Below are 13,536 nucleotides of genomic sequence, written 5' to 3'. Positions count from 1 at the left end.
GTTCACATCGTTCGCATGGCGGGAGAAATTCATTAGATAAAACTTTTTTTCAATACACATTAAATGTAGCAAATTTTGTCAAAATGTATAATGAAATACTGTGAATGCAGTAAAAATATTCCATTTTGAATAGAAAAAGTGGAAACTCCACAGGTCGCTCAACACAACAAAAATGAAAATGTTGCAGGCTCGGTTTGATTGAGCCTGATCATGGACGGTAGTGGAAATGCAAGCTACCGTCCACGCCCTCTAGCCCCGGGTTGAGCAGAACTCAACATTTACACATGTTAAAAGTACAAAAACAATTTAGAGACATCCGCAGATGTGTTCATACAGTGGTGCACATGGAACCTTCAATGCTACACTAGTGTGTAATTCCATGAAAAGCGGCATATGGTCCCCAGTTAAAATAATGGGCTTGCCCTAAACGAGAAAACAATGAGAACATATTCACTTCTTGGGTTTGTTTACATGACTGACCATTCAGAACGGACAAATATTACCTTATTCCCAGTTATACACTTCCCTTATCCCCAGTAAGTTCCCTGTACTTTTTTGAATTGGTGGTCTCTGACCTATAAATGAATGTTTCGTTTCATAATTGCCCATTTTACAGTGCTATTGTTAAACACGATCCAATACCAATTGTTTTACAAAGTTTCAGCAAGAAATGTTCAGTTTTAAGAAAGATGTTGACAGTTTACTGAGGTCACCCCCTGTTGATTTACAGGCAAAGATTCAGACGAGATCTATTGTTGTTCTATTGCAATTTTTCACCAAAGTTTAAGTTATCGGCATAGCATTTTGTTTGGAAGCTGGCATATGATTCATGCCGTAAGAAATAGAAATAAATTCTATTTATTTTGATCATTCTCTGACATTAACGAGATAAAAATGAGCATTTTTAGTCCAAAAACTCAGATGCATATGGGCACACATGTCAAACAAAGATACCAAAATTAAAAAAAAATAATATTCAAATTTCACGCTTATTTTTGTACGAAAACGTTTTTCTACAACATCTACAATATATTTGTGACCATTAACATTACCTGTGATGGCCTTCGACAAAAGTCACGCTTTAGCTCTAATATAGGTCAGAGAACATCAATTGTTTCCCTTAGACTTCCATTATAACTTCTACATCTATGCTCGTACTGCCAAGGGCTTTCGTATCGCAGGCAAATGACGACATCACAATGGTTAAAAGCTTCTATATGTATAAGTTAAAAACAGATAAAAACCCTAGTAGTGTCTAGGCGGTGTATTTCTGCAGGCGGTGACTGAAGTCGCCTGCAGATGTGGCCTGCACGAGGTCTGGTGGGAGAGCATTCCACTCACGGGTAGTACGGAGCAGGAAGCTGTTCTTGTACTGCTCATAGTTTGCACGGAGTTCAATGTAGGCTTGGTGGTGTTTTCTAGTAGCATGACGGACAGGACGTTGGAGGTACTCCGGGATGGTAACAGGAGACTCTTTGTTAACTGCCTTGTAGAAAGTAGTCAGTCGTTTTTGCTGCCTACGTTGTTTGAGAGGATGCCATTTGAGGTCGTTCAGCATAGATGTAACGCTGTCTCTGTAAGAATGATTTCCCGTAACGAAACGGGCACCCCTGCGTTGCACTTTTTCCAATGTCAGAATATCTTGTTTGTAATAGGGGTCCCATACTGAGGAAGAGTACTCGAGATGTGGCCGAACAAGAGATGTAAATGCTTTCTGTTTCACTTCCTGGTTGCAGTTGTAGAGATGTCGTCTTAAAAGGTTTAGTATTTTATTAGCTTTGCCAGTAATATTGTTTATGTGGTGTTTCCAGGTAAGATCTGAGGTAAGTTCAACTCCGAGGTAGGGATGGGAATCTACCTTCTGGAGGACATTGCCTTCGATATTATAGCTAGTTTCAATATATATTTTCCTGGTAATCTTCAGTAGGTGACATTTGGCCGCGTTAAAGTTCATGAGCCAGGTGTGAGACCATTCGACCAGAGAATTCAGATCTTGCTGAAGTTGTAACATATCACTAATACTGTTGATGGTACGGTATAGCAAACAGTCATCAGCAAATAACTTAATAACTGTCAGAGGTGATACTTTATTAGCTATGTCATTTACATAAAGTAGAAACATCAGAGGCCCTAACACTGTGCCCTGAGGAACCCCTGAGATAACTGGCGCATCAGAGGATGAGGAGCCATCCAATACAACTCTTTGCTGGCGATGACACAACCATGCTTCAATCCATTTGTTGGTGGTCCCAGTGACTCCATAATGGCGTATCTTGTGCAGAAGCTATCTGTGCGGCACAGTATCAAAGGCCTTACTTAAGTCCAGTATAAGAGTGTCAGTTGTTTTCCTATGATCAAGTCTGCGAGATAAGTCCCCCACAGTGTTAAGAAGTTGAGACTCGCATGAATGGTTAGATCGAAAACCATGCTGGAAGGATACCAGTGTGTCATATTTGTCAAGGTGTATAAATAAAGGATAATGAGTGCATAAACCATGATTTGCCGTGTAGATGTACAAGGTGTACTCCTTAAAAAAATGTACACCTCAGGTTTATACAGCAAGGAGTACCGTCTAGATGGGCCTTAAAATGTATCAAAGCTGATATTTCTTCTAATACATGTTATGAACTAAAACATCAAGATGTGACAACAAATATGTTGTTAGTTCAATATTTTAATCCTTTTAGCACTCCAGTAAGTGATAAAGCTGTCATCAGTTGCAAAAGATGTTGATTAAAAAATTAAACAATGCTAGATTGTTACAGGGGATAAATTAATACATTATGAAAAGCATTATTCAGTAGACTTCCTGGATTATTCAATAATGAATAAATGAGAAATAGCACCTCTAATCAGTTAGTAGATTAGATAATCTTTCTATCTTGTATTTGTTTTTTTGAACATTTTGTAACAACAGAACTCTTTGATTGGAGGCTTAAAAACTATAATCAGATGCAACTAATATGTCAATGATTTAATCAGCCTAAGCCTTTTAATTTCAAATCTTTTTTTTCATATACCTTATTTATTAAATTTTATCATGTTATGTTCAGTCAATATTATAAATGCAGTCATTGTAATATGTTGATGCAGCTTTAGACTTTGGTATTTTTCTCAAATTAATCATAAATTTAAAACAAATATTTTAAAAGCAGACTAAGTACCACAGTTTCTGTCAGTTAACCATGAAACAGATCAACAATTACAGTTTACTTTTGAAGTCATAAAACCTATGAGCTGAGCCATGCAAAGATGTGTCTTCAGACAAAATATACTGAAATATATATCTTTTCAAATTTCAAACAAATGATTCTTCAAAAATAATATTTGCAGAATTCAGCTTCAAAGAGCACTATGCTTATAAATGCCATTGCTTTTTCCTTAATACCAACAATATTTATTATTATTTTAGATACTAAATTCATGTACACACTGAGAAAATTATTATTCATTTTAGAATTAATGTGTTTTTTCTGCAGTTCACTGAAGGTGTAATTATTGTTAAATTAGATGTATAATAGATATCTTTTTTTTTCAACTTGTGGTCATAGAAAGTTTATTCATAATTTATTACTAAATTAAATGTATGTATATATTTACAATTTGTGTTTCTTTTCTTTGTGATTATAGACAGTTAATAAATACAAGTTTTGAGAAATTGCATAAATTATGTATTTAATATTCAACTATTGATATTTTTGTATCTTAGTTAAAGATTCGACTTTTGATATTATAAAAGTCTCCCAAATGATTATTAGACTATCTTGAATTTTAATAATGTATGCAGATAAATTTTGTAAAAAAATAACAGAACAAAAAAGAGTCTCTTTATTCAATGAAGCTCTACAAATTCACAATAACTTATAATTAACTGACATTCCAATGTCATCATATCATGTCCACTTATAAAACACAAGTGTCATAACAGCTATTTCCAAATTTTCATGCATTCTATGTGGTCTGCGTTTTCCAATACCTATTATATTCTTTGTGGTCTGCATTTTGCAGATCCCCTATATAACTCAACTGGTCTGCACTCCTCTTTCCCTTTGTGGTCTGCGTTTTACCCTGTGCCGCTACGGAATACTATGTGCTCCATGGTCTTACACAAGATGCACGTTAACGACACAGGACGATAGTTTGCAGGGTTGGTCTTATCACCCTTTTTGTAGACTGCTGTCACGTTAGCATTCTGCCAGTCTGCAGGTACTTGGCCAGTGTCGTACGACTGTTGAAATATGACAGAGTATCGGTGCTATTTCCTTGGCCATCATCTTCAGTACACGAGTGGGGAGAAGGTCTGGACCAGAGGCCTTTGATGGATTTAAGTTCAAAAGTAATTTCTCAATGCCGGGTGTTGTAAAGTTTATATCGGGCAATGGTGATGTTGGGTCACCATCTAATGCAGGAAGTTCATCGTCAGGCTCTCTAGTAAACACTGAAGTATATTGGTTATTCAAAGCATTATTATAACATTATGGCGTGTACGGCCTTCCATAAATCGAAACATGTATTCCAGTCAGATTTTCTTCAAAAACTGTCTTAGTTCCACCAAAATATCGGACGAAAAACATATGAATAGTGATACTTTATTTAAGTAATTTACGTGTGAATGAGATGACCACCTGTTTACATTGTTCGCATGGCGGGAGAAATTCATTAGATAAAACTTTTTTTTCAAAACACATTAAATATAGCAAATTTTGTCAAAATTGGTGGTCTCTGACCTATAACCTAAGTACGTCTCACTTCGCATCCGCTACATTGTACCACGTATTTGCAATAAGTCGATAGTTACTTCCCTTTATTTTTAATGCGCCATTTGTTGACAGAAGGTTACCAATCCTGCTTTTTACAAATTACATCATTGTTTTACTTCCTTCATTGCTATGATAAGACAAGGAAGTAATATGAAATTAGGCGCTGCCTATCTGACGGGAAAACCTAGTCATACAGAATCTTATTTCTGCATTCATTTTTCTTTTTGAGATTTTCAGTTGTGACAGTAAGCCTGACGGTTTTGCTCTTCAGCCTTTTGTTAAGAAAATTATGAACAAAGGCAAATTTTTAAATGTTTGGAATAAATGAACAAGATCAAATCATTTCTTCAAATGTATCCATTTCTTCAAATGTATCAAAACTAGACTTACGACAGAAAAATTGTTCGGTGCACAGAAGCTGCTAGTCCCAGAATGCACCAGAGGCCACTAGTCCAGTATATACAGTTGGCGCTATGGGCCCCAACGATCATGCCTTTGCTGTCAATTCGTTTCTCTATTAAATACAATTTTCTGAATCCGGGAATGCAAAGTCTCTTTTCAGATCATGTAAACATAACAAATAGTTTTAAAAATACACATTAATCCTGTGTAACGTCACATTCAACCTCATGGTATCAGCACATTTAGATTATGTGGGTGCAACATCAAGTCAGACGTGGCAGTATTTATACTTAATAGCAAACTTAGAAAAATTCTTTTAAAACTTATCTTTGTAAAGAGATAATGGACATCACAATTAATAAAAAACCAGTGTGAATTTAGTTGCTATCTAAAAGGCAGAGTTCTCTTGATAAACCACAGTGCCCCATAAGAATAAAAGAAGTTGTGTTATCATTAATGGAAATTCCTGGTATTACAGATTCTTTTTATGAAGTTTGATGTTCTATTAAGTTATTAACACAATGTCAATTGTTTGCATTAATAATAATCCATAATTCCTGAATGTAATATCAGTTTATCAGTTTGTTATGATTCTTAGACTACAATAAAATTAAAACTCAATTTGACACTTTTTGTATTCTATTAAAGAATATAAGATTCTTTCACTGGTTGTAGGTGCAGTTGGGAATATCCGGCCTCAAGGGAAACTGTCTAGTTCCTGTTTTGTTTTATCAGTTGCAGCATAATGTCATGATTTTTATGCCCCCGAAGGGAGGCATATTAGTTTTCAACTGTCCGTCCGTTCGTTAGTTTGTTCCTCACAACGTTAACTTTTTGCATGAAGGCACTTGACTCGCGAACCACTGCACCCAGGACGTTCAAACTTCACATGCTGATAGTATGCGACCCCTACTGACTTTGGGGTCACCAGGTCAAAGGTCAAGGCGCTATGGGGGGCATTTGTCACCATTAGTGACAGCTCTTGTTGTTTTTTTTTTTTATAAAATAACGTTTTTGAATTGAGAAATATACTATCAGGAACAAAGAGGAACTGTCAAGGTATTGGATTTTTATTCTGTATTATGAAATAAAATATAAATTGCTACATAAATCTTCTACAAAAATGTAGTTTGTTTTACATCATTTACAGCACGAGAGATCCTTCTTTTACAAAAAATGCTTAAGTCTAATGCAAGTCTATATTAAAGTCAATGACCCAACTTGACTTTTAGATGTTGACTTTGGAACCATGATGGGTGCCAATGATAAGGTTAAAGGCGCAGCATAAACCAGTTTAAATTCACCATAGTGTGTTTGCACTGACAGTTACAAGACATAGCCCGACTGTGTTCCTTTCATGCGTTGTCTTAAAGTTTTTTTTCATATATATATTTGATAGATAGGTTAATGTGTACACATTCATACATACACTTCTATGGGGTTGTGGTTTGATGGGACTGCATTCACGGAATCTGACCTTTTCTGTTCTCTGTTAGATATTAATCTTTTTTTCAGATCTAAGTGAAAATTATGCGCTGTTTGTCTCACTAATTGTGTTATCCCCAATGGAGCAAACACTATGTGTTTTTTCAACATCTATAGTCCGTAATATCATTAAACTATCTCACTCAAGTTAATTAAGATGATTCCTCTTAACAGTACCTTATGCTTGCCGTAGTTTGATACAGAAAACCCATGATATCTCAGACTTTTTAAACATCTTTTCCACACAGTTTTCATTCAGTACTTTGATTTATTTAAACCGATTAACTCTGTCACTTATATCAAGACAAGATAATACTGGATGTAGGATTTTGTAGTTTTTACAGACATTCTGTAAATATATGGACTTTCCATAAATTTAAAGATGTTTTCAGTCTATAGGATCTGAATTCTGTTAGAATAACAATTTAAATCAAAACTGCAGGTTCAATCTTAAGATTTTAAGACTGTATGCATAAAATGATAAATGAAGCTGATACTGCAGATGCATTGAATACTTTCATTATGTTCATAAAGTTAAAGGTTGTGACATAAATGCCAATTTGCCTGGAGATTATGGCAAGCAATTGATTTACCAAGCATTGCCAAGTGTGTGGGCATTTTAAGATCAGATGGTTTTACCATCATCACATGATTTCCTTGTCAACAGACCGCTCTTGTTTTTGTTGGAGTTTAACCCATTTTTGGATTTTATAATGTTATCCTATCGAGCATTTACAGGGGGCACAACTGTGTTCAACAATGTTGACATTATTCTTGTTTTCAAAGTGATTCATTGAAATATTTTTGTCAAGCCGGCTGGCGGTGAGCTCGACATAGTTGTCACAATGGCAATTTGGTGTATGTTCTTGCGTCCGTTCGTCCGTCTGTCAAGATTTGTTTGACCGGACCATAGCTTTCACCTGCATGGAGCAGTCTTGTTTATATTTGGCATGAAGGTTAACCTCAGTGAGACGGAGTGTCCTGCACAAACCCCAGGTTCCTATCTTAAAGGTCAAGGTCACAGTCAGGGGTCAAAGGTCATTTTAGAGCTTGTCCGGGCTGTAACTTTGCCATGCATAAAGCACTCTTTTTTAGCTCACCTGGGCACGAAGTGCTCAAAGGTGAGCTTTTGTGATCGCCCTGTGTCCGTCGTCGACCATCGTCATCGTCAACAATTTGACTGTTAATACTCTAGAGGTCACAATTTTGAGCCAATCTTAATGAAACTTGGTCAGAATGTTACCCTCAATAAAATCTTGGGCGAGTTCGATAGTGGGTCATCTGGGGTCAAAACTAGGTCACAAGGTCAAATCAAAGGAAAAGCTAGTTTATACTGTAGAGGCCACATTTATGACCATATCTAAATGAAACTTGGTCAGAATGTTAATCTTGATGATCTTTAGGTCAATAGGTCAGGTGAGCGATACAGGGCCTTCATGGCCCTCTTGTTTTATTTAGCATAAATGTTTGCCTCAATGAGACAGATTGTTGGGTGCAACTCCTAGTCTTTTTGACAGCTGGCAGGCTTGACATGTTGCCCATGGGCATCTAGTTACTAGAAGTTCTTTTTACTAAAAAACATTTGGCTATTATTTTGATACATGTTTTGTATGTAGCTTATTGGCCTTTTATAAATCCTAAAAGTGTTACCTCCACCTGTGATATGTTCCAGTCAAGAAGAAAAAGTTTTTGTAAATGTTGACAGTGGCAGATATTTGATCCACTGTATCTTTTAATTGAAGTAGATAGTACATACCATGTTGTAGAGCATTTAGTGAAATTTTAGTTTAGTAATTAATAATTATGCCCATCCAGCATCACTGGAAATCATTTAAGTTAATTAATCAGGCCTACCTAGTCACTACCATCTCATACTATTCTTATGCCCAGTTTTGTTATTTAATTTGTTATATATTCATGTGTGCCAGTGAAGACGGAAAAGACTTATAGATTGAAATATGTCCCCTTTCAAAAATGTCTAAAATATTAATTTGAAAAAATTAATTATGTGATGGATAGATCTATAAAATGATCAAATCAATATGTCAGTATGATGATAATTCTTTTTTTTCAGGTAGATGTTTAACTATGATACTGTAGAACAGTTTTGGAGTGTATTATAGATGTACTCTACACTGACTTATCAGGATGTACATCTGTCAAAACTGGGTCAGTAAATTATCAAGGACTTGTGCTTCCACATGTATCTATCAACTAAGAGCCGGACATTTCCTTGTTCAACATAACATAAGACACAGTAGAAAATTGTTATCCTATAAAACTGGAAGTAGACTGGATACATCTTGGGGAGCTTCTGTCTTTACCAGACAAGTAGACAGGAGATCAGAGGTAAATATAGAAATAAACACTTCTTTTGTTTTGAGAAAAAAGGTCTTTGCAAATAATTGCATCACTGTGTAACCTCTACCATATCATATTAATGTAGTATATTTAAGTATTACATGTAAAGTTATTGCAATATTAGGTTAGAAGGAAAGTGATGGAAAAAATTTGAACGGTGAGTTTTTGAGATCCTTCAAGATTTTTTGTTAGCCTGCTAACCTATATTGCCAGTTCCTGATATTATGCATTTTTGACATTTAAGTTTGTAAGGCATCTTAGAAATTAAGCCTGGAAAAAGAAATTACATTATTTCTTTCAGAGGTGCATACCTACATAGATTTCTAGTTAAGTTTTATTATCTGTTTTAGCAACACGTATTTTTTTGTAAAATTGAAAACTGTACTATATTAGGAAGTAAGCAAAACTATCAAAGTTTTATTTAGTTTTATAGAAAAAAAAATGGAAAATTTTACATTGATATACTAGTCTAATACATCTTTGAATTTATTATGCTGTTTTGGGCTGCCAGTAGTAGCCATAAAACTTACATAATAAAGTATATACATTTTACAGAAACAGATTTGTTTGAACTTCACAGTGTTAGTAAATTAGAAATTTCGATATACAACACATAAACATAATGCTAAGGTGTGACTTGTAACAAATGATTATTATTACTGTATTATGGCAAATTATACATAAGCTTGAACTTTGCAGAGTTAGAAAATAAGATATATATATACATGAAAATAAATATGCAGTTACACATTTGATAGTGTGTACATTTACTAGCAGTAGTGTATGCATACTGCAAAAAAATGATAAATAGCAATTTATACCAAACTGTTTGGCAGCGTCTGGAGGTCATAAAAAGACATGCCACAGTCCTAGATCTGCAACTCGACCGATCTTAGACATCATCCATATAACAAAATGTCATGGTTAAGTGTTGGAGAATTATGTATGTGTACAGTGTAAATTACCTAAAACTCACTTTTAGCAACAAAACAAACAACTCCAGTCAATCATTGAGAGATGATGATACAGGTGTAATTTTTGAAAAATGGCCACCATTTGACTGACATCATGAATTGGTCCAGTTTCAGAATTCAGACCAGTTACATTGCTTTAAATCTCCTTAAGACATTACTGCATGGGACCCAAAATATGGCTCTAAGCAAACACATCTGAGATTTGATGATTAATGTTCAGTCTAAGCTTTGATAATGTACATTAACCAGCAAAAGCGATCTTAGATTTGATAATGTACATTAACCAGCAAGTTCAGTGTACTTTAACCAGCAGGTTCAATCTGAGACTTGATAATGTACATTAACCAGCAAGTTGAGTCTGAGATTTGATAATGTACATTAACCAGCAGGTTCAGTCTGAGATTTGATAATGTACATTAACAAGCAAGATCAGTGTACATTAACCAGCAAGTTAAGTCTGAGATTTGTTAGTGTACATTAACCAGCAAGTTGAGTCTGAGATTTGATAATGTACATTAACCAGCAGGTTCAATCTGAGATTTGATAATGTACATTTACAAGCAAGATCAGTGTACATTAATCAGCAAGTTCAGTCTGAGATTTGATAATGTACATTTACAAGCAAGTTCAATCTGAGATTTGATAATGTACATTTACAAGCAAGTTCAATCTGAGATTTGATAATGTACATTTACAAGCAAGTTTAATCTGAGCTTTGATAAATGAACATTTACCAGCAAGTTCAGTCTTAGATTTGATAATGTACATTTACAAGCAAGTTTAATCTGAGATTTGATAATGTACATTTACAAGCAAGTTCAGTTTTAGATTTGATAATGTATATTAACAAGCAGGTTCAGTCTGAGATTTGATAATGTACATTAACAAGCAAGTTCAGTTTTAGATTTGATAATGTATATTAACAAGCAAGTTCAGTCTGAGATTTGATAATGTACATTAACAAGCAAGTTCAGTTTTAGATTTGGTAATGTATATTAACAAGCAAGTTCAGTTTTAGATTTGATAATGTACATTAACAAGCAGGTTCAGTCTGAGATTTGATAATGTACATTAACAAGCAAGTTCAGTTTTAGATTTGATAATGTATATTAACAAGCAGGTTCAGTCTGAGATTTGATAATGTACATTAACAAGCAGGTTCAGTCTGAGATTAGATAATGTACATTAACAAGCAAGTTCAGTTTTAGATTTGATAATGTATATTAACAAGCAGATTCAGTCTGAGATTTGATAATGTACATTAACCAGCAAGTTCTGTCTGAGATTTGATGATGTACATTAACAAGCAAGTTCAGTTTTAGATTTGATAATGTATATTAACAAGCAAGTTCAGTCTGAGATTTGATAATGTACATTAACAAGCAAGTTCAGTTTTAGATTTGATAATGTATATTAACAAGCAAGTTCAGTTTTAGATTTGATAATGTATATTAACAAGCAAGTTCAGTCTGATATTTGATAATGTACATTAACAAGCAAGTTCAGTTTTAGATTTGATAATGTATATTAACAAGCAAGTTCAGTTTTAGATTTGATAATGTATATTAACAAGCAAGTTCAGTTTTAGATTTGATAATGTATATTAACAAGCAAGTTCAGTCTGAGATTTGATAATGTACATTAACAAGCAAGTTCAGTTTTAGATTTGATAATGTATATTAACAAGCAAGTTCAGTTTTAGATTTGATAATGTACATTAACAAGCAGGTTCAGTCTGAGATTTGATAATGTACATTAACAAGCAAGTTCAGTTTTAGATTTGATAATGTACATTAACAAGCAGGTTCAGTCTGAGATTTGATAATGTACATTAACAAGCAAGTTCAGTTTTAGATTTGATAATGTATATTAACAAGCAGGTTCAGTCTGAGATTTGATAATGTACATTATCAAGCAAGTTCAGTTTTAGATTTGATAATGTATATTAACAAGCAAGTTTAATCTGAGATTTGATAATGTACATTGATTAGCAAGTTCAGTTTTAGATTTGATAATGTATATTAACAAGCAGGTTCAGTCTGAGATTTGATAATGTACATTATCAAGCAAGTTCAGTTTTAGATTTGATAATGTATATTAACAAGCAAGTTTAATCTGAGATTTGATAATGTACATTGATAAGCAAGTTCAGTTTTAGATTTGATAATGTATATTAACAAGCAGGTTCAGTCTGAGATTTGATAATGTACATTAACAAGCAGGTTCAGTCTGAGATTTGATAATGTACATTAACAAGCAAGTTCAGTTTTAGATTTGATAATGTATATTAACAAGCAAGTTTAATCTGAGATTTGATAATGTACATTGATAAGCAAGTTCAGTTTTAGATTTGATAATGTATATTAACAAGCAAGTTCAGTTTTAGATTTGATAATGTACAATAACAAGCAGGTTCAGTCTGAGATTTGATAATGTACATTAACAAGCAAGTTCAGTTTTAGATTTGATAATGTATATTAACAAGCAAGTTCAGTCTGAGATTTGATAATGTACATTGATAAGCAAGTTCAGTTTTAGATTTGATAATGTATATTAACAAGCAAGTTCAGTCTGAGATTTGATAATGTACATTAACAAGCAGGTTCAGTCTGAGATTTGAGGATGTACATTGATAAGCAAGTTCAGTTTTAGATTTGATAATGTATATTAACAAGCAAGTTCAGTTTTAGATTTGATAATGTATATTAACAAGCAAGTTCAGTTTTAGATTTGATAATGTATATTAACAAGCAGGTTCAGTCTGAGATTTGATAATGTAAATTAACAAGCAAGTTCAGTTTTAGATTTGATAATGTACATTAACAAGCAGGTTCAGTCTGAGATTTGATAATGTACATTAACAAGCAAGTTCAGTTTTAGATTTGATAATGTATATTAACAAGCAGGTTCAGTCTGAGATTTGATAATGTACATTAACAAGCAGGTTCAGTCTGAGATTTGATAATGTACATTATCAAGCAAGTTCAGTTTTAGATTTGATAATGTATATTAACAAGCAAGTTTAATCTGAGATTTGATAATGTACATTGATAAGCAAGTTCAGTTTTAGATTTGATAATGTATATTAACAAGCAGGTTCAGTCTGAGATTTGATAATGTACATTAACAAGCAGGTTCAGTCTGAGATTTGATAATGTACATTAACAAGCAAGTTCAGTTTTAGATTTGATAATGTATATTAACAAGCAAGTTTAATCTGAGATTTGATAATGTACATTGATAAGCAAGTTCAGTTTTAGATTTGATAATGTATATTAACAAGCAAGTTCAGTTTTAGATTTGATAATGTACAATAACAAGCAGGTTCAGTCTGAGATTTGATAATGTACATTAACAAGCAAGTTCAGTTTTAGATTTGATAATGTATATTAACAAGCAAGTTCAGTCTGAGATTTGATAATGTACATTGATAAGCAAGTTCAGTTTTAGATTTGATAATGTATATTAACAAGCAAGTTCAGTCTGAGATTTGATAATGTACATTAACAAGCAGGTTCAGTCTGAGATTTGAGGATGTACATTGATAAGCAAGT

The 13,536-nt window shown here is 33.6% G+C and overlaps 1 protein-coding gene across 2 annotated transcripts in view; it reads left to right on the top strand.

Moving 5' to 3' along the window:
• Positions 1 to 1,130: 1,130 nt before the first annotated feature.
• Positions 1,131 to 13,536, top strand: part of LOC123530251 (glycerate kinase-like) — a 30,129-nt gene continuing 17,723 nt past the window's right edge. Inside the window, exons 1-2 of one of the 2 annotated variants that reach the window (XM_053522088.1) lie at positions 1,131 to 1,202; positions 8,722 to 8,996. In XM_053522088.1, coding sequence (XP_053378063.1) covers positions 8,796 to 8,996 — 201 coding nt within the window. In that variant the 5' untranslated portion in view covers positions 1,131 to 1,202; positions 8,722 to 8,795. Of the gene's footprint in view, positions 1,203 to 4,896; positions 5,006 to 8,721; positions 8,997 to 13,536 lie in introns of those variants that run through there. The other variant, XM_053522089.1, reaches the window with a different exon arrangement.

Source organism: Mercenaria mercenaria, chromosome 13 (genome assembly GCF_021730395.1).
Source record: "Mercenaria mercenaria strain notata chromosome 13, MADL_Memer_1, whole genome shotgun sequence".
In the NCBI taxonomy this organism is placed as follows: domain Eukaryota; kingdom Metazoa; phylum Mollusca; class Bivalvia; order Venerida; family Veneridae; genus Mercenaria; species Mercenaria mercenaria.
This window is presented reverse-complemented; position numbering and strand designations above follow the sequence as displayed.